This window comes from Dunckerocampus dactyliophorus, chromosome 1 (genome assembly GCF_027744805.1).
Source record: "Dunckerocampus dactyliophorus isolate RoL2022-P2 chromosome 1, RoL_Ddac_1.1, whole genome shotgun sequence".
Classification (NCBI taxonomy): Eukaryota; Metazoa; Chordata; class Actinopteri; order Syngnathiformes; family Syngnathidae; genus Dunckerocampus; species Dunckerocampus dactyliophorus.
The window spans coordinates 14,620,011-14,642,438 of NC_072819.1; the positions used below are offsets into that span (position 1 = coordinate 14,620,011).

Consider the following 22,428-nt stretch of genomic DNA (forward strand, 5'->3'; position numbering starts at 1 on the left):
ATAGTTTATTGTTATTAAGTTATTAAGTGTGTTCAGAATCTAGCCTTGATGGAATTTAGACAATTTAAAAGTGCTTTTAGTAAGCTCTACTGGGAACACACTTTTTTGTAGCTTTAATGCTAATGAGCTGTGTTTGTCCATGCCTGCCCAAGTGCTATTGTGCACTTTATCCACCTTTTACATATCCAGTCATCCCTGGTTTATTGTGGTTAATTGGGTCCAGACCTGAGCACGATAAGTAGTCCTACTGCAAAGTAGGATCCAGTATTAATAAAAGGAATATTTAAAAATGGAATATTTTCATAGTTAGAGCATAGAAAACCTGTTTGCGACCTTCTAAAAATTCTTTTTAACATCATTACAGCCCTCTACACATGAAATAACACCCCTACAGCCGCCTTCATATTATCAAATATAGTAGACATGATAAGCAATAATACACAATAACTCACACGTTAGCACTGGGAAAGTTCCTTGTTGTTGTATCTCAAACACGTAATGTGGGTTGATAGCCTATCATCTATCCTCACTATGATGTTTGTCACTTGATTGATACACAGATGCAGCCAGTCTGACATGAATCTGGCATACATACAGTAGATGTACACTCCAATTACTACTGCTAGCTTTGTTTACACTACGTTACGGGATCTACGGGATCTCTGCAGTGACGCAAGACGGCCGCTGCTTAAAACATAGCAATCTACCAAGCTAACTAGTTAGCCTCCAATTTATTTATGCTAAGCTTAAGAATGGGTTTGAAACTGAGTGGGGAAGAAGCACAGAGTAAGAAGCCAAAAATGTACCACTTCCACACGGAATGGGAGTAGAACTTTTTTCACTATGTCATGTCGGACTCTAGACCATGGCTGCGAGCTAAGGTAATGTAATGTAAGGCAATGTCTCATCAATGTCACATTACTGACACCTAGTGACCAGAACACTACATATAACTTTTTTGACTAATAATAGGTCAAAGTGAACCACGAAAAGAGCAATCATTTATTAATGAATACATTTTTGAAAAAAACGCGATAGAATGAGGGGCCGATGTTCGTAGTGAGGGATGACTGTACACTCTAACCCTGCACTTGTCCAATATAATAGATGCCATATATCACATACAACAACGTAACATTAAGGAGTGGGACAGGGGGACACAAATGTTAGCAACACTAGCATAGCTATGTGAGCGACGGTACTAACATTACACTCACATTTTTACAGCAATATCAAACCAATGTAGCTTTGCTTACTCGCTGAAGAAAAACAAAATTATCAGACTCACAGTGTCCATGTCTGTAGCTAACTGACAGATAGTTGGCAGAGCCTCATGCTAGATTTTAAGACATGTAGCGAAGTCTACCTTTTTACAAAGCTGTCCTCCATCAGTGGTGGGCGTAGTGGGCTGAGATTTAGTAGATATTCATGAGTATTCATGAGTAAAGTATTCAAATGTGCCCGGATTAAATTTCAAAAGTATTTCAAAAGTATGTCTTTTACGCCTTAAATTGACTGTAACTGTTAGAACACCATTAAAAAGTCACTTTACCATGATAGGGGACCTTTACATGGCGTGAAAGGAGATCATTTCATTCCACAATGGTTACAAATTGTGTGCTTAAGAATGCAATCCAAATGTCAGCAGGATTTGTTGAGCAGCCTCTCTGCCATTTGTAAGAATTTCAATTATACTGGACTTACAGTAAAAACCTCTCTCGTGCCACAATTAATCCATTCTATCCCAACACTAATTCATTATTTATAGTCCCTGCTGGTTCATTTGCAGAGTTCTGCGTCCTCATTACACACTCCAAGATAGCTGGGCGGTTTTAATTTATGTTATGATGAAAAATGTATTATACAGGATATTTCTATTTTGGTATGTGTCTTACAGTGTCCCAGCAAGACTTTTGGCAGCTTTGATTCCACCAAGGGTTTCCCGGATGATGTGATACAGTTCGCGCGTCACCACCCTCTTATGCACAACCCGGTCTACCCCATGACCAGGCGGCCCGTCTTTGTCAGAACCAACGTGGACTACAGCTTCACACAGATCACTGTGGACAGAGTCAACGCTGCTGATGGGCAGTATGATGTCATGTTTATTGGAACAGGTAAAATCTTTGTTTTAGCTTGCCCTGTATTCATGCTGGATTACATACTAGACTACGATTTAAGGGAGGGCTGATAATAATCCTAATTTGGATAAGTACTGCAATCTGGATCTGGTTTAAATGTAATCACTTGGTCAATGTATTTCAACTAAATCAACTCAAAACCCTTTGAATTATGTCCTTGAAACAATAACAAAACACCATGGATCCTGATTTCAGACCTGGATCCACACCGTGCTCAAAGCTTTTAGCAATCTGTCCAACGATCACGCTGAAGCTTGAATCAGTTCACAAAGTTTCGTTTGATCCTGATCCAGATTCAGACCATGCTTGGAAGTTAACAAATGTGTCATAGGATTTCAGTCCACTAAGAGAGTCACAAGATCTTGCGAGATTAAAACGTAACAGATTTTCTCGTTCAAAAAAACAAAAAAAAACACGGCCTTAAGGCCTTAATAAATAAAGTAATAATAAATCAAGTAATGAATCACACAGTAAATTAAAATGAACTGGATCATTTTACCGGCCTCAATATATTGCCATGCGCATGCTTTCCTCGTGCCTGTTTTCCAAACTGGTAGGAAGACGGTTCACTGTGTGCATTGGTTTCAGCACGTCGGCACAGTTGTTCCATAGAACAACGGCATGAATGGAGTGAGCTCTTTTGTTAGTCATACGGTCTCTTTGTCTCGCTGCGTGGAGACGGGGCCGCGAGCATACACACAAAGTGCAGAAGAGTGTAGCCTTGTGACGAGCAATGCAAGGTAACGTAGTAGAAATATATAGAGTACAGTCAAACTTGTCTATAGCGGCCACTAGAGGGAGTCTGCAAAAGTGTCCGCTATAGACAGGTGGCCTCTATAGACAGGTTGGCGTCCAGTTTGAATGTTGGCCAGTAGAGGAAAAAAAGAAAAAAAAAAGGGGGAAAAATAATAATGTTAACCAGTAGAGGGCACTGCGGATTGCGGATAAAAGCTGTACAGCACTACTAGGCTTGTTATTATCATGGTTCATGGTTCATGGTTTTAATTCATCCTGAACATGCATATGAGTCAAACAGTAGCACATCACATAGTACAATTCACAATTTTGCATGTCCAAAAAGGAGTAGGAAGAAGCAAAGCTTATTTTAATCCTACCCCTCATCAGTTTCACATCAGTTGCAATACATTTATTCACCTCTTGTTCTTCCAAGTGTACTTTGTAGGTCTACATGACAATGTAGTGCAATCATAGCCAAGTTTTTTACTTACTAAAAGGAAGCTAGAGGCTTAATAATAACTGATAACTGATAAAATACTTCAATTCAACTCAGTTTTGCTCCCGCTGCCTCATGCATGCTAGTGTATGTTTTTTTTTTATTGTAGCGTCGCTGGGAGCGCGTCCTGTTCCCAGCCTAATTTACGGTAATGTTTTGGTGCAAATGCTCTTAAAGTTACATGTTTGACCAGGCTTTTTTATGTGGAACAACTGACAGTTTGTGTGGATCTTGTGAATGATTGTGACTGAGCTAGGACTCAGTAATTGAAGTCTACACACGACGCCTTCATTGATTGAAAAACCTAACTTTTGCGTGCATGAAGCTTCTACTTGAGTTGGTAATTTGGCCGCTATATGCAGTCAGATATTGACCAAGGGAGACAAAATGGGTGGCCGCTGGCCGCGTTAGACAGGTGACTGCTATACACAGGGTCTATAACATGTAAATTTGGCTGCTATAGGCAGGTGGCCCTTCTATAAAGGTGGCCGCTAAGACAGGTTTGACTGTATATACATATACTGTATATAGATATATATACATATATTTTTTAAGTTTTCATTGTACTTTTCATAATAATAATGTTAAAATCTTGTTTGATCTTGTTCTCGAAGACCCAATATTGTGTATCGCGAAGTGTCTACTCAACTAATTTCACCAAAAGCTACTTTTTGAGCTGTCTGGGTTACAACAAATGATCTGGATCCAGACTCTGGGTGCAGATTATGGTTAGACATTATTTATTTCTTTCTTCCAAGCACATTGAAGCAATCATATGAAGCAATATGTTTATGTGTTTATGTTTCTTATGTTCTTATTCTTTCATTTGTTTTCTTTCTTTTCTTGGGAGAATGAACAGAATAAGATTTTCATTGCATGGTATAACTGCTGTTTTACCATGCACATGACAATAAAACTCTCTTGAATCTTGAATCTTGAATCATAGTAAATCGAGATACGTTACGGATCCAGAACACGATCAAAATTTGACACAATAAATGTCATCAAAATCCGTTCACAACGCCTGTTGTCCATCTCACAGAAATTAATGCAATCCAAATTCCAGATGTGGAATCACAACATCAGTGGTGGGCGGTACACTTTGGTACCTGGGCCTTCGGTGGGGACTTGACCAGCCAGATTTTTTCTTGGCAGACACTGTGAGGGCCAGTATTGTTTAAAAAAGTTGCCATTTACCTCAACCAGGATTCAAACCACAGTCCCCTGTGCAAAGTGCCAATGTGGTTACCCACCACACCAATCAGCCACTTTAAAAATGTAACTCTTACATTATACATAACTGCCAGGTAGTATATGTAAGTTTCTCATTGGCTGAGTGCAGCGTTAATAGTTCCAGCTTGTACTTGAGCAATGCCAGCTCACTGGTTTTGTCTCCTCTACTTGTCTTTGTCTATTTATGTCAGGGCCGTGAGGCTTTGAGTGTGGCTGTCGAATGCTTGACCCCCGCTATGCAGAGACAGACGCTGCGGCGTGCAAATAAAAGTCACAAGCAGGTCTAAGTCTCGCAGTAGTGCACCATAAGGCAACAAAAAAATGACAGAGGAAAAAAGCTCTGTGAACACACACTGTAGTCTTGGGCAGTAGCAACAAGGAAGGAGTACGTTTATGTGTCAGCACAAGCGAAATGATCAATGAACAATGAGTAATGAACCAGCAAAGTCCCTGTGACAACGTGGGGGTTATAAACCCACCTAATTGCAATTGCAAACAGCTGCACACAATTCCACTGGGGTAAAGCGGCTGCATCTTACCCCCAGAAGGACGTGCAGCACACCAAAATAAGAGTACAGGACAGGAAGTTATAATTCCTGTCCTGCGGAGCATGACAAGGGCTGTCCATGGGAGCCCTTTTGATATATATAGTTAAAAAAAAGAAGCCTGATTGGTAAAAAAAAAACAAAAAACATAAACGCAGCCACATTGCCACTTCTGATTCTGAAGGTCCTAGGCATTTATATGGCAACACAAAGAAGCTTAAATCTGATTGGACAAAAAAAGTCTAACACACACACATACACTACTGGAAGCAGTGCAGCTAAGAAACACGCTACTCAATGAATATAACAGACTGTTGGGAATTAATCAATATAGTTTGATGGAACAAATACTAGAATATATCAGATTCCAGATTTTGATTCAGGTCATGACCAAATTGGATCACATATGATCTGGATGCGAATGTTGCAGGCCTGCTTTTATGAAAATATGCTCTAAACTTTGTATTATGTCTGTGTTATAAGCATTGCATATATAATAAGACGAATAAAACGTTTGCTTGGTCTTTTCTCTTTAGACAAAGGGACGGTACTGAAGGTGATCAATGTTCCTAAGGAGAGTTGGAAGAACATGGAGGAGCTTCTGCTGGAAGAGCTAGAGGTTTTCAAAGTAAGAAAATAAATGTTTGATACATTTAATCTTGTCACGATTAGTAATCATTTTATTTTTGTCTGTCTTCAGGATGCATCGTCGATCACCGACATGCAGATCTCTTCAAAACGGGTCAGTTCATTTTAGCTATCAAAAATTGATCCCAAAGCAAAATAATATTTAGTTCCAAATGTGTCTTTCCGCTGTTGTCACCTTAGCAACAACTTTACGTGGGCTCCAGCACCGGCATCGCCCAGGTGCCCCTACACCGCTGTAGCGTGTACGGGAAGGCGTGTGCCGAGTGCTGCCTGGCCAGAGACCCTTACTGCGCATGGGATGGCACATCCTGCACTCGCTATCTGCCCAACACTAAGAGGTCTTTTTTGTTTCAATTTATTGATACTACTGAACAATGGGTTACCAGTAACATTGATATACATTTCTATATTTAATGACGCGTACTAACTATTTTTCCTGTAGGCGATTCCGTCGCCAGGATGTAAGGAATGGAGATCCCAACACTCTGTGCTCTGGAGGTAAACATTCACAATTGATAATAATAACAAAAAAAAAATCATTAATATACAGTATATATATTCAAACATATACACTATATTGTGCTCTGTCATGAAATAGGCCATTATTTATATAAAAGGGCCATTAAATATATCAATTAAATAAATAAATAACAGATTAAATACAATTTTTCTGATTATTATTATTATTATCTCACAATTGAATGAATTATATCATTTTTCCAGTTTGCCTTTGTTAGCATAAAAGATCCTATGTAAATGATGTAACTGATTTTGGCCTTGCATACGCCTCAATAATTTCATGCATTCCTAAGGAATGTGGATGATTGTGGATGACTTTTTTAAAAAGTGAGGTTTTCCTTGAAGTACTTGCCTCACAACTTTCTTCTTCTTTTTGCTGCCCCCTGCAGACCACCACAAGCACCACGTCGCTGAAAAGAAGCTATACGGAGTAGAAGGAAGCAGCACGTTCTTGGAGTGCATTCCCAAATCCCTTCAGGCCCGAGTCACCTGGACCTTCCAGAAGCAACGAGAGAAGCCACGAGAAGAGGTGATAAGGCAAATTGTCTTTGTTTAATTGCCTCCCCAACAGTAGTTATGCAGAACAAGGCAGACATTTATAACAGGGAAGCTTTCAATGAGCAGGCGGAGCAGCTCAGTCAAACACAATCACAAGCTTTCGTGCCATGCTAACATTACCACACCATTCTTCCAAAATAACAACAAGTTGTCCCACCAGCTATAGAGGTCCGATCGGGTCTTGTCCCAAATTGCCATCATTGACAGGGGTGTCGGAGCCGTTTAGTGAGTTTTAGTGAGTTTGTCAGATTTTATGGACAAAAACCTCTGCATGCATGTGGATGAGAGGCCAAAAGGCATAGAAAAATATGCGCTTTCAAAATATCTGTATTCGTGTGGACAGGGCCTAAGACATCTAGACTGCCCTATGACTGCATGAAGATTGAGTTACATCATAACCAAAGTGCTGCGTTTTATAGACTGACCAATGTATGCATGAGTAATAAAATATATACAGTCAAACCTGTCTTAGCGGCCACCTTTATAGAAGGGCCACCTGCCTATAGCAGCCACTGAAAAATCCCCCCCAGCAAATTTACATGTTATAGACCCTGTGTAGAGCAGTCACCTGTCCAACGCAGCCAGCAGCCACCCATTTTGTCTCCCTTGGTCAATATCTGACTGCATATAGCAGCCAAATTACCAACTCAAGTAGAAGCTTCATGCACGAAAAAGTTTCGTTTTTCAATCAATGAAGCCGTCGTGTGTAGACTTTAATTACTGAGTCCTAGCTCAGTCACAATCATTCACAAGATCCACACAAACTGTCAGTTGTTCCACATAAAAAAGCCGTCTTCTTTTGAGTTTGCTATTTCCTGGTCAAACATGTAACTTTAAGAGCATTTGCACCAAAACATTACCGCAAAGTAGGCTGGGAACAGGACGTGCTCCCAGCGACGCTACAATAAAAAAAAAACATATGCTAGCATGCATGCGGCAGCGGGAGCAAAACTGAGTTCGGTTGTACTTAACTGAAGTATTTTATCAGTTATCAGTTATTATTAAGCCTCTAGCTTCCTTTTAGTAAGTAAAAACCTTGGCTATGATTGCACTACATTGTCATGTAGACCTACAAAGTACACTTGGAAGAACAAGAGGTGAATAAATGTATTGCAACTGATGTGAAACTGATGAGGGGTAGGACTAAATAAGCTTTGCTTCTTCCTACTCCTTTTTGGACATGCAAAATTGTGAATTGTACTATGTGATGTGCTACTGTTTGACTCATGCATGTTCAGGATTAAAACCATGAACCATGATAATAACAAGCCTAGTAGTGCTGTACAACTTTTATCAGCAGTCCGCAGTGCCCTCTACTGGTCAACATTATTATTATTTTTTTCCCTTTTTTTTCTTTTTTTTCCTCTACTGGTCAACATTCAAACTGGACGCCAACCTGTCTATAGAGGCCACCTGTCTATAGCGGCCACTTTTGCAGACTCCCTCTAGTGGCCGCTATAGACAAGTTTGACTGTATATATATACTGTATATATACATGTCAATATTTATGTAAAAAAAAAAACCAGACAAATAGCGGATTTGTGGTCAAGCTACCGATCCAAGACTTGAATTGGGCTAATTGGGTAGAAGTTGTTGTGAATCCTTGTCCTTGATAAAAGAAGTCTAAAAAGGTCTTCCATGTTCTAATGTGAAGGTGCGTCTGGACGACCGTATCCTGCAGACGGACAGAGGCCTTCTGATTCGGCGGGTGCTAAGGAGGGACATGGGTGTATACCAGTGCCATGCCATGGAACACGGCTTCACCCAAACCCTGCTGGGTATTACTTTAGACGTCATCCAGTCCACCTCCTCCAACCTGCCCTCCACGGCCCCTTCCAGAGCGGAGCCCCGCAGCTCAGGAGGGTCCCCATCGGCCAACCCCAAGCTTTGGTATCGGGACTTCATGCAGCTGGTGGACCATCCCAACCTGAGCACCGTGGACCAGATTTGCGAGCAAGTCTGGGCCCGCCGGAATCCCGCCGGTGAACAAGCGGAGAGGAAAGTCGCTGCTCTGGGGAAGGACACGGAAACCCCTGGCCCCTCTGTCCGGCCCTCTAACAAGAAGTGGAAGCACCTTCAGGAGTTGAGGAAGGGGAGGAACCGCCGGACCCATGACGGAAAACCAAACCCTCGGGCGCCGCGGAGTGCTGGGGAGTAATGGCAAAGGATCTAAGAGGACTCATTCAGGGAGAATGACAAAACTCTTGGAGGTGTTTCCACACGCAAACACACTCAACGCACCTCCACTATTGTGTATATTTATCTACGGACTTCCTTGCATGTTCTGTCCCATGTTCTTCCTGCACGATCCCATCACCATGTCATTGTAGTTGAGTGTACGAGCAGGTACTGTATGTTAAAAAAAGACATGCCCCCATGTGTTTGATCAATAAACAGACACTCGTCTCTCCTAAGAGCAGACCACATCGTTGGTCTAATGTGACATGTTCTTTACAATATGTAGACGATAGTGTGAACTCTGCCACAAAAGGTTCCTGGATCAACTTCTCCCCTAAAGACTGGAGAACAAGTGGTGCAGGTCATGACTGTCAATAATGAGACAACTGGAATATACAACTGGAAACATGCACACACACACAAGCATGCAGAAAGATGGACTACTTAAAGTGATGTATTTACAAGTCTTTCAGCATTTTCTTCATTTTTTTTTTTGTTTTGGTTTCGTCATACTACATTATGTAGAGAAGCCAGCAGGGGACAGACTGAGAACTTTCTTCTGGCACATTGAGGCACGTAGCAGTCAAAATGAAATACAGATACAATGCAGAGATGTTTAGAGAGTTGTGACCTGTGACTGGTTAATATTGTGTTACAAGATGAAACCACTACAGGGTGAGGAGTAAAAAAAACAACTACTGGTTATTCAATGAAAAGGAGGTGTTTAGTGTAGTGTAGTGTAGTGTAGTGCAAAAAGCACAAAAAGGCTTCTAGTATTAGGGCCATGCTGAAAATAAAATAATGTAAAAGTACGAGAAATGTGTTGAAAGTTAACAAGTAACAAGTTGTAATATTACGAGGAAAAAACTGAAATGTCACAAAAATATTGTAATATTCTGAGGGAAAAAAATTGCATTACGAATAAAGTTGTTTTTTTTTTAGTTTTTCAACTAAAATCCTAAACCTAGCGGAAACCTTAATCCCATTCATAATCTAACAGTGCCCCCTAACCATATCCACAACGCTAACCCCAACCTAAATCATAACCCTAACCTCACCCATAGCCAAAAACAGAACAGTACTTGTTATGAGAGTAAAGTTATGAAATATTTAGAGAAAAATTAAAATCTTACAAGAGTAAAGTGTTTTTTCTGGTACAACATTTTTGTCGTTAGTTTTATTCGAGCAATTTGATGACTATATTCTCAATTTTTTTTCTTTTCAGCATGGCCCTTCTCAGCCTTTGCAAGCCTCTGATTCTATACTATATGAACACAAATATAGGGAACCTCACTCGAAATTCATTGTAATTATATAGCATTTTTTCCAAATGGAAAATGATACATCAGATGACAACTCGCGGTACTAGGCTATAGTACATTAGCTACAATAACTTTATTATTATTATTATTATATTTATGAGTGACTATGATTTTATTTTAATTTGTATTCTAAAGCGGTACTTCATGCTCATGTTCTGATGTTGTTGCATATGTTGTTTGTGATTAATAAAAAATACGCAAATTATACCTTTGGGACGACTGCTTCTTCTTCCGCACGGTAAACAGCACTGTGATGTATTTAACATAATGTACACATTGTCTCTACACAATGTTGTCAGCTCACCGTGTAGTGCAGGCTTGCTGTCAAGTGGCCACTGCATTTACGGTAATAAGTGCGTATTACCGTAAATGCAGTGGCCAGGTAGTAATGCAGGTAGTAATGGTTGTGTTCTATCCTCCACATGTGGAAAGTATACTCATGTAAAAGCACATTTATTTTGATGAAAATATACTCAATTAAGGTCAATTTACTTAATAAAAAAGGAAGTAATTGAAATGTGCTCAGAGTAAAAGTTACTACTTGCTTTTTAAGTGGGTCTCTTGTGTACTGCAAAAAAGGAAAAGAAGGTAAGGTTTAATACCAGGTGTTCTTTGATGAAGCAACACATTTTAATACATTTAAGTGGAAAAACAAAATAAACCTAACACTAAAACTAAACCTAATCCCAACCTTAAACGTAAAACCTAACCTAATCTAACCCCACCGCTAACCAAAACCTTAACCCCAGACCTAAACCTTTCTGAACTCAAGTGCAAAAATAACATAAATCTTCTTCCTGCAGAATTTACCACCAGTCGGTTGCCATGCCCGTCATTCACTGTTTCCAGGTACATTTTTATTTTGTAAATAATTATATATAAGAAATAACATTGGCTTTCTACTCACACTATTATTATTATTCACATAATGATAGTACCAGTAGTATCATCCCCATTACAGAAACATTAACTTATATTAATACATTGTTTTAATTGAACTGAGGTGAAGGAAGCATTATGTATTACATGACTGTACTGTCTATTTTCAAAATCATACTACAATGCACTGCATTAGTATAATGCATCAGTTGACCACTCGGGGGTGCTACCATCAACAAAATCACCAAAAGTGTGCACTTCATCTACTTTCCTCACACACAAACATAATCCACACTGATTGATGCAGACTACTTATGATTCCCATTAGATCAAAGTGGGCTAGATTAATATTCAGAGATTCGTATTCAGAGATTTTTTAACTTGAAAAAAAAATCCGGATAAATACTTAATTTTCTAAAATTAATAATGTAACTTTAAACGGCCAATGTTTCTGCAAAATGTGTTTTTCCACAATTTAATCTTTGCTAAAAGAAGATGTATCACAGTCATTTTGTTCTTTGATTTTCTAGTTTGAACCCTCCACAGTCTTTACCTTTACTTCCAGACCTGAATATAAGCCACACTCACTCAATTTAAAGGGAAAAAAAGATTTGTACATATATTTGTACATATGCCGCAGCAGGTGTCCATCAACATACAGGTATTTGGTACACAGAAAGATTTTTCTAACTTTTAATGAAATAACAGGAGAGTCGACTCGGCATCCACTTCCGTATTATGCCCTGGGCGGGTTTGGCCGCCATTATAGGGGCCAGAATCCAGAAAAATTGAATTGAAAACATGCCGTCGGCACACTTCTCAGCCATTAATTGCTCAAATAGATTACCCAAAAGACCAGATTTGTCATTTTTCACGTTCTCCAAAAACAGGTACGTGTGATAAAAATGTTGGAGATTTATTACACTGGTTGTTGTAAATACACAAACATTGAACAGGGCTTACGTGTCTATTGTGTGGGACTCTCACACAATGCATCTTTAAGCTAATTTGTTACTCTAGGGGGGCCGCACAGTGGCCTAGCGGTTAGCATGTTGTCCACACAGTCAGGAGATCGTGAAGATCTGGTTTCGAATCTCCTTTGGGCATCTCTGTGTGGAGTTTGCATGTTCTCTCCATGCATGCGTGGGTTATCTCTGAAAACGTTCCAAAACATGCATGTTAGGTTAATTGGTGACTCTAAATTGTCCATAGGTATGAATGTGAGTGTGAATGGTTGTTTGTCTATATGTGCCCTGCGATTGGCTGGCGACCAGTCCAGGGTGTACCCGAAGTCAGCTGGGATAGGCTCCAGCATACCCGCGACCCTAGTGAGGATAAGCGGCATAGAAGATGGATGAATGGGTGTTTCTCTAGGTGATTATTTGAATTAATGATAAGTCAGTGATGATAATGATTTAGATTATATCTATCAAATGTATTAACAATGTCATTACTGAAACAAATGTTGCTGTTAAGGAACGGTGCGTGCCGCGGGTTGGATCCCAAGACGTGGGAGTCAACGTTGGGGTTTGGAGAAGAGTTTAATTCCAAACCACGAAGAAAAAAGTACAACACAAGAAAAAGGGTACAACAAAGGGATGTACAACTAAAGGTGACCCGGATGGTACACGGGAAAACGGCAAGAAATAAAAGAGCTACCAAAAGGGTAGAGCCAGGAAACACAAAACACTGCTGAACAAATCAAGCAGGAGAAAACTAGCAATGTGCTTACGCTGCCGGAGTAAGCCGGGCAGGGAACAAAAATAGCAAGTACAGCTAGTAGAGGGCAACAGCTAATGAAAACACATGAGCCTGAGTAGTGGAAGAATGGCAGCGATCTGGCAGCAGGTGTCGAATGCTTGAGACTGATATAGTCCTGCTGTCAATCATCCACAGGCGTTGCCACTCTGCTCCTCAGGGTGGTGTGAATGGTGTACTGCTACGAGAGCACAGCAGAGGGCAGCAACGCAGCACACAGAACACCACAGTTGCCGTTTGTAAATACTCCCACTTAAATATCCATATATTATAAGTACTTTAACATCAAATTTCTGTTGTTGCTTATGGTTTTAATCAACTTGGAATGGTAATTAATGGATTAGTGGAATGGGAATGAATGATGCCATATGCGTGGTCCTACCCACACTTGCATTTTATTATTTTGTGATTTTTTTTTGTGATTTTTTTGGGTCTACCGCTTGACTTTTTTATTCCATAATGCTCAGGATCTTTCAAAAAATGTAGAATGACTGTCCTACTGCGCCCAACCTCAGCAGCAATGGCACGCTGCGAGAGGCCTTACTTATGCACGTTCAAAAAGAGAAAGCTTCTTAGCTTTAGCCATCAGGAGGGCATGACAGTGTGAATGCCTGACAGAAAATGAACATTTTGAGCAGATTTGGGCTTTTAGAGCCTGTGGTCTTAAACGTTTGATCAGGTAATAAACAACCTATTTCAGTTTGGGTTTTTTTTGGTTTAAATTACAAGTTCAAAATGCTTTTTGTCTCACTCCCCCTTCTTGCTTTTGCATATTGGAGCTCTACTTAAAACCTCATTAAGATCCAAATGTGCAAAATGCAAATACTACAATTCAACTGGTCTTAAGACTTTGATCAGGTCTGTATACTCATTGTGTTCACAAAATAACATTCATCCATTTTATGAAAGTGTACGTACAGTGTATAACATATTAGTTTGCGGCCGAGTCGGCAATCCTGTTTTTTAATGCTAAAATCCTTGATCCAGCCCCCTCAAACCCGGCGGCGACAGTGGACCTCCCAACATCGCTCCACCTTACCAGACTGGAGCAAAATCTGCTAGATTTATTGCCTTCAACCTGAAAGTCACATCACATGCACCTCTCCAAGCGTTCTTCATGATGACGGCGCATGCACGAAGCGCAAAATGACTGGTCCAAAGCACACAAGATGTCGCAAGACCAGAACACGATCACAAATTAGCTGCATCACTGTTTAAGCAGAGTTGAAAGCGTGAGAAAAAAGTAGTGGTTGACACACCGGAAATTATTGTGCTTATAGTTCCTTGTTAGTGCTGTCATGCCTGTTTATTTAAGTTATTGATGCTAACTTAACCAGCCCGGGGAACCTTACTCCTTTCCTTTATTATGGACGTATAACATACAAACCCTTTGCTTTGCACACTTCCTGTTATTTTATATTTTTTAGGCAGCAAAACAACGAGGCATGAATCAAATGCAACAACGTACTGAAATTCAATATGACTAAAAAATATTAAGTGTATCAATTTCACATGATTGACAAAGTTGGTAAACATATAAAATGGGAAACTGGCTGATTCAACTTTGTTCCACTGTGGGTCACAACAACAACGCATCTAGTACCTAAACAACGGCACATGAAAACACATGTTACTTTCTGCTTTGCAAAAAACATCAAACATCTGCTTTGTGATAGTTCGGTGTTCTCGTCTTTGATGGCCAGGATCTCTGTCACGCCAGGAAATAACAAGCCCCGACATAATCATCTGGGATTCCTGATGACAGGGTGAACGCAATAACACGAATGAGCAAGTGGACCATCTGCTTTTGTAGCACAGATGAGTCACGGCACATTGTTTCTACACATTTGTTCAACACTTGACAACTGGGGAAGACAACAACAATGGCCTCGGGTGGGTCTAAAGTTGTGGCATATTTCAATCAATATTGCAATGGATCTTTTAGCAAATGAAAATCTCCTCTGGTATTTTTAAAATGCTGAAAGTAGATCCTGTTGTAACTACAAGGTCAAACACCCTGAATGAACTTGCAATAGTTTAAGTCAGCGGTATTAGACATAGAAACTTGAAAAAATTACACCTCTAAAAGGTTCACAAAAACCCAGATTCCAAACCGCTTGTCTCTATGTATGTACAGTGTGATTTTACGTCTAGGATTGGACGACGACTTCACATGGGTGGCAGAGGAAAACTTCTCAATGAAGAACAAGAACACGCAAACTATACCATGGTGATCGAGGGAAAGGCTTCTTGAGACGTCATCTGTACTTCTGTGAAGAAGGTGTCGGATGTTTCCCTCCTCATCCAAAGAGCTTCGTCAGCGAACTAATAAGTGCTGGTAGCCTAGGCCTTTTATACAGTAAGAGTGGGCGGAATTGGTGTGCCAACACCCTCCTCCTATTGGTTCCTTACACTAAGACTGGGCGGAGTAGTGGTCTAATCCTCTCCTGCCATTAGCACCTCCGATCAAAAGGAAGTGTAGCTCCCTGAGTTGGGTATGAACGACTCTGATACTGGCTCGTTAGCATCTATTGTTCTGGCTCGGCCCTGGCTTCACCTCATTTGCAAGACTAAGAGCTGTGGGTTTCGGTCTCAGTAACCTGCTGAACACAGGGTCCAAATTAAACCTCAAACCACCAATTCGATTCAATGATGGGTTCTGTTGTTTGACAAAAATAGCTTCCTTTACTCCTCTTTCAAACCATCTGTTTTCTTTGGCCAAAATCTTTACCTCGCTGTCCTCAAAAGAGTGATTGGTTGCTTTAAGGTGTAGATGTACTGCTGATTGAGGACCACTAGAATTGTCCCTGCGATGCTGATAAAACCTTTTTTGGAGCATTTGCTTAATTTCCCCAATGTAGTGCTTTTTGCATTCCTCATCTTTACAGTGGATGGAATAGACCACATTGCTCTGTTTTTGGTTTGGAGCCTTGTCTTTAGGATGCACTAATTTTTGTCTCAGGGTATTTACTGGTTTGAAATAGGTAGGAATTTTGTGTTGCCATAAGATCCTCTGGAGTTTTTCAGAGACCCCAGCTACATAAGGGACTACCACTCCTCTCCTTTTTGCTTCTGTGGGCTTTTGGTGATGGAAAATTATGCCATCACATTGACACAGAGCCGTGCTGCAATCCTACAAGACAATGGCATATTCCGAAATGTCAACTCTATAAGCGTCTCCACAATAGACCAGACACTGAACAGGCATCAGATGACCATGAAGCAACTTTACAGAGTACCATTTGAAAGGAACTCTGAAAAAGTGAAAGAACTGCGGTACCAGTATGTACAAGTAAGTCAGTTACTGATTGTCTATCATTATGACCTTTTTATAATTAAGAAGTGGTTCCCAAACTTTTTGGACTTCACCACTGAGTATGGGGTATACTGAGTCCCTGAGTATTTGCTTTATTTGACTTTGGAAGTAAGGTTGCACTGTAAAGTGGGTCGTGTTAGATCACAGCACATGAAAAATTGCTTTTATTGTTGAGCCTGGAATAGATGCCTGAAACAATCCTAGTTTGGATGTCATAAAACAAGCTGTGACAATTCTTGTTTCTATTCCCCGCAGGATGAACACATTACACAAATGAATGACTCTCCCAGAAGGATTTTCTTTGACTCTACAATGTATTTCACCTTTTTCCTTGCCATATTCGCCTGTTTTGCCTCCTTTCTTTTCTCTTTCAGCTCTTCTCTTCATCATGTAGTCCTGTCTTAATTCCAGGTCATAGCCAGTACCAATTCTTTCACACTTTTAGGTCAGAGCATTCATCAACTACTCGTAATAATATATATATTTTTAAAAAGTTTCACTACCCTCCTTCTGTCCTCCTTGTTGTGTTTCCTACAAGGAAAAGTCTAAATAATAACTGTGCCATATTGAAAAATTTGTCTATTACTCCAAAGATGACAGCAATAAAATCTTATTTAAAGGATAACTGCACTTTTTTGGAATTTTGCCCATCATTCATAATCCTTATGTGAAACATGAGCACACGTCTTTCCCTTTTCTGTGCCTTCCAAAGAGAGAAAACAGTTAGCATAAGGGACCTAACAAGGCAAATCATCAGACTCACCTATTTTGATTATAAAGCCCTCTGAAAAACAGACGTTATTGTTTAATTTACACGTAGTGACGATGCATTAACAGGTACATTCATGATAAAATGCAATACTTACAGCAGTTTGCCGCATTTTGATCATTCTTTCCTGGGAGCACTGATTTCATATCTAGTGCTACTTCCGTCAAACACGTGTTTGTTTGCTACTAATAATCATGGCAGACTTTGTGAGAGCCGCAGAGGACTACTTTTGGACAAATGAGGATGAGCTACGGGTTTTAGAAGCTGAGCCCGCAAGAAGAGAGTGAAACTTCGTAGCAGATGGGGGGCAAGTCATTACACCGGCATGACTTGGTGGTGTAAATGTGGAGCTGGTCAAGCCATGCCAAGAAGAAATGGAGTGTGGCAGAGTGAAAGCGAGCTCTGTCCTGGACGGTCCTCTGGACTCCGTGGAGGAAGTGGGGGAGAGAAGGATGTTGGCTAAGCTGACATCCATCATGGACAACACCTCTCACCCGCTACATGACACTGTTGTTTCCCTGAGCAGCTCCTTCAGCAGCAGACTGTTACACCCACGGTGTAAGAAGGAGAGGTTCCGCAGGTCCTTCATACCGACCGCTGTCAGGCTCTACAACACCTGCACCACCTGAACCATGTTGTAGTCACTATGTATTCTTTACACTGTACTCTTTACTTGCGTATCTTGCTTGCTTGCTGCTGTAACAAGTTAATTTCCCCGCTGTGGGATGAATAAAGTACATACATACATACATACAGTGTTACCATCGAGAGACCACCAACAGACTGCATCTCAACGACGAATTATTAGCACTAACAAACCCTGCAGTGGTAGAAACGTTTTGTCACCAGCCCAAAATAAACTGGAAAAGACGTCCCAGACTAGCTGGACCAGACCATATCCGTGACAGATAATGCATTTTTGCAGAGTATGAGCATGAAACGAGTACAGCTCGTCATTATCTGAATAAAAATCCTCATTGGGAAACTATTTATGTATTCACTATTCACACTCTGTGACTGGCCAGTTACACAGCGACCGCCCCTCCCAAGACAGACTTGCTGCAGGTTGCGTTGCCTCACTCTTTCACACATCACACAGTGACTAGTGATGTCTGTCAGAAAGTCTTTTAGTCCGGCCTCGTTCTGCTGTAGTTTTAATGTGTAGTTTCCTGCCTTTTTATTTTGGCATTTCATTTCCTGGTAAGCACTCTTTTCTGTAGTCTCGGCCTGTTACAGTGATGGACACATCTTGCTCCGTGTGCGTTCATGACTAACATGTTTCTTGTCCTGTACAAAACTGTTACTTTGTAGATTCCCACCAATGTGTGCTAAATGCTTCCTTGGTTTATATTACTTACAGTAACTTCCTTTCATGTATGTTTATAACATGTTCTGGCATAAGTTTAATTTCATATTAGACTCTCAAACACGCATTGGTCACGCGTTAATGTAAGTACTTAGTTTTACCGCTAGAGGGCTTTACAGACCACAACCCTTTCAAAGCTCTCTGAGCTAATGCAGGGTATTTGTGTTGTACTGTCCTCCAGTGCACAGGTCACACTTTTGTATTGCATAGCCTATATTCTAATTTTATATTGCATACTATAGAATGTATATATATCGTTTATTATTGGTATGCCTCATCGATGTTACGGTATATTGTATTTTATATCTAAGCTGTATTGCACCGTTTCTAATACCATTGTATTTGTCCCCTCCAGACCACACACACATCCACACGCGTATATACCCTGCATATTCACTTCATTAAAGTTGCTTGAGAGCGCTCTCCATGCCCATATACTCTCTGACCGGAGTCCCTGTCCGAAGATACCAACATATCAGCATCTCCCCTTCAGAGTCAACACTCACTGTGTTTTTTTTCCCCGTCTGCTTGCTTCTAATTTGGCTGGCGATATAAAGTCAGTTGGAAAACTTGCTCGTAGTACTGAACGCGGTGCTTTTGAGAAAAATACAGTGAACTAACAGATTATGTTCCTGTTTGCCATCACTAGATGTTTGCGTGAATCACCAACTTCAAACAGATCATTAAAAAATAATTAAATAACAAAGTCTTACAGATCACTTACACACATGCACAGTGCACATATAGCTGAATAATAAACAATAAATATAGTAACTTCTCATATGTGCAATTTCTGGAGAAATTGCATGTGAATGCTGGCAATGCTGATGCCAAACTGCAATGCCGTAGTCTAAACAAGCATTACTGCCCTCTGCTGAATGCACCCTGAATTATACAGCTCTGGAGAGCTACAAGCTTGTGTATCATTTAAGCATGCAGGCAGGCAATGTAATAACAATCTTTTGTGGAGCCGATCAAACATCAAAGGAATCTCCCATATCAAACATCACGACATCAAACAGCGCATCTTCACTATTCATAATTGTACAGCGTCCGAAGTAAAATGAACATTTATTCTGTATTTATGTGGGGATTTAATCTGTGTGGAAACCTTGCAAAGGCTTCCTGAATCTCTTCTTCTTTACTCACATATTGACTCGAAACAAACATTACTGCCCTCTGCTGCATGCACCCTGAATTACAGCTCTGGAGTTTGCACCTGAGTGACCCCCACCAAGAAAATTCCCAAACGATATGGCACAGATCAGAACGGTTTGCAAAAAAAAATATATATATAGTCCCAAATGATTTGAGCATTCTGTCTTGGACACGGTCCCAATTGGTTGAGGAATGTGAGAAATGTAACTTTGAAAAATTCCCCATTCATTTTCAGTGGGAAAAATGTCTTGGAAAATCCTGAATTGTGCAAAATCTGGGCATTTTTCAGAAAATACTGTTTAGCTAGCAACTCTTTCCCGAATGAGCCGGACGTTTTGATGTACCAATGATTAAAATCAGTTGAAAACTGTGGGAGTAGGTAGCCGTCAAAAAAATGTGGAATAAAAATAATGAATACCGGTAGATGAATTTTGCCTCCAGCATTCACACAATAATGTACCGATGTAAGCCCCACCCGTTTCCAGTTAAACCAAGCTCACTTCCATCGAGGAAAAGGCTTCTTGAGACGTCATCTGTACTTCTGTGAAGAAGGTGTCGGACGTTTCAGCAGGTTACTGAGACCAAAACCCACAGCTCTTAGTCTTGCAAATGAGGTGAAGCCAGGGCCGAGCCAGAACAATAGATGCTAACGAGCCAGTATCAGAGTCGTTCATACCCAATTCAGGGAGCGACACTTCCCTTTTATCAGAGGTGTTAATAGCAGGATAGAATTATACCACTACTCCGCCCAGGCTTAGTGTAAGGAACCAATAGTAGGAGGGTGTTGGCACACCAATTCCGCCCACTCTTACTGTATTTAAGGCCTAAGCTACCAGCACTTATTAGTTCGCTGACGAAGCTCTTTGGATGAGGAGCGAAACGTCCGACACCTTCTTCACAGAAGTACAGATGATGTCTCAAGAAGCCTTTTCCTCGATGGACAACTCCTGTACGACTGAGAGCCTACACAGACGCAAGCTCACTTCCAGTTTATATCGCATTGTTTTGAACAGCACTCGGTAGTGGTGTGAGGCGCTCTGTCACTACGCCAGAAAACTAGTTCTTTGTGTTAGCTGCTACAATAACAATGTCGCTGTAGCTTGGTTCATATATAGGTCAGTTATGTAAACAGAACATTGGCATTTTTGGAGGGTCCTTGCGGCATGAGGTGTTCAGGCACACTCGTAATTGTAAGTGTTAGGCGCTAAATGTTTTTCATTATTCACGTACCCCCTATGACGATTGGTGTACCCCTGGGTATGCATACACCACTTTGGGAACTTAGACTGTACAGGATTTACAGGATACCGTAGAATTGCTTAAACTAACCATGCGTTCAGAAACATTTTTGTGTACAAGAACCAAGGCAAAAAACTTTGTTTGAAAACCCACACACATGGAGAACATGCAAACTCTACACAGAAATGCCCAAGGGAGAATCGAACCCCAGTCTTCCCAATCTCCATACTATGACTGTGGGGCCTACATGCTAACCACTAGACCACCGCCTGCCAGCACATAATGCTCAAAATGTTAACAAAATAACTAACATAAATAATAAAACAAAGGTCACTATCACTCTTCAAATAATATGACATGAAATAAATAGAACACAGAATAATAATGCAATTCAATTAACTTAAATGCACATAAATGAAGCACCATAAATTGAATAAAATAAATCAATCAATCCAAGTAAAACAATATACCTGCAGTGTGGCGGAATATATGGAGAGGACATGCACTCAAGCTCGTCAGCAGCAACAGACCTGTACAGGAATAAGGCACATTCAGACCAATGCATGATAGCACACACTCACCCATAGGAGAGAATAAGGTGGCAACTAGCTAAATAATTATCTTGCTCTCTCACACTCAAATCCATCCCCAAAGCCACACTACACGACATGTAATTAAAGAAATATAAATAATTAATGACATGGGCTCAATATGATTAGTATAAAACAGTATTTTAACCTCTGAAATGTCATTTAAAAACTTTGTTGCTCACACGTTGATCTGCCTTCCAGCCAGCATATAAGCGGACGTGAGCAACACCACAACATCCTTCGAACCTTCAAAATAAAAGCTCACACCATGACAATAAAGGAAATACGAAAATAAAGTCACACATGTTCAATTATAACTTAAGAAGAAACCAAAACAGTAGGGATTTGGGTGAAATGAACACATAAGCAAAAACATTTCAAATATGATATTAAATGTTTTTTGATCTGTTACACTGGGAGATGCTGTAACAGAGACAAAATGCCAAAAAAACAAATCAATTTGCGCTAGTAAATACATCAAAGCACACCATCACGGTAGGTGCTACCCACGATTTATGCATGGTTCATAAAATGGGAGGACAAAAATTCTCCCTGATTATAGTGTGTGCTTTTTTTCTATTCCAAATCAATCAATCATTTTTTACTACTTTCATGTGTTTAGATCACATACCATCTGCTTTAAGCCTGCTTTATTTCCACTTGACCTCAACAGAAATAGCTCCAGATAGAATAGAAACATTCTAGATTAGATTAATCTTCATTACTCAAAAGTGGAGCCTGTAATTCTGCGATGTGCTCCCTGTGGATCGGCTAGGCATGTCTGGCTCTTAAAACACTCAAACGCTGTTTTATTTCCATCCCAAAGCTTTTGAGTGTTTAGCGATTAAAAACCAAAAGCAGAGTGGAACACTACCTTATATGGGCAGTCTGCTCGGGAAAGGCTTATCTTTAATTAAAGATATCAGCAGAAAGACACGTACTGCTTAGCTTCAGTACAGCTGGTTGACATTAAA

At 40.3% G+C, this 22,428-nt stretch overlaps 1 protein-coding gene and 1 long non-coding RNA gene across 4 annotated transcripts in view; one reads left to right on the top strand and one right to left on the bottom strand.

Annotated features, from left to right (window-relative positions):
• sema3b (sema domain, immunoglobulin domain (Ig), short basic domain, secreted, (semaphorin) 3B) overlaps positions 1-10,573 on the top strand; it is a 93,981-nt gene extending 83,408 nt beyond the window's left edge. For all 3 annotated transcript variants that reach the window (XM_054782351.1, XM_054782342.1, XM_054782333.1), the window contains 7 exons: positions 1,898-2,117; positions 5,690-5,781; positions 5,854-5,895; positions 5,982-6,139; positions 6,244-6,299; positions 6,710-6,849; positions 8,534-10,573. In XM_054782351.1, coding sequence (XP_054638326.1) covers positions 1,898-2,117; positions 5,690-5,781; positions 5,854-5,895; positions 5,982-6,139; positions 6,244-6,299; positions 6,710-6,849; positions 8,534-9,037 — 1,212 coding nt within the window. In that variant the 3' untranslated portion in view covers positions 9,038-10,573. The remainder of the gene's footprint in view (positions 1-1,897; positions 2,118-5,689; positions 5,782-5,853; positions 5,896-5,981; positions 6,140-6,243; positions 6,300-6,709; positions 6,850-8,533) is intronic.
• A 1,673-nt stretch (positions 10,574-12,246) lies between these two features.
• LOC129185784 (uncharacterized) lies at positions 12,247-21,660 on the bottom strand. The gene is made up of 3 exons (XR_008572133.1): positions 21,637-21,660; positions 21,335-21,394; positions 12,247-12,412 (listed from the first exon to the last, which is right to left on the bottom strand). It is a non-coding gene; the product is annotated as an uncharacterized LOC129185784 (long non-coding RNA).
• Between the last annotated feature and the right edge of the window lie 768 nt (positions 21,661-22,428).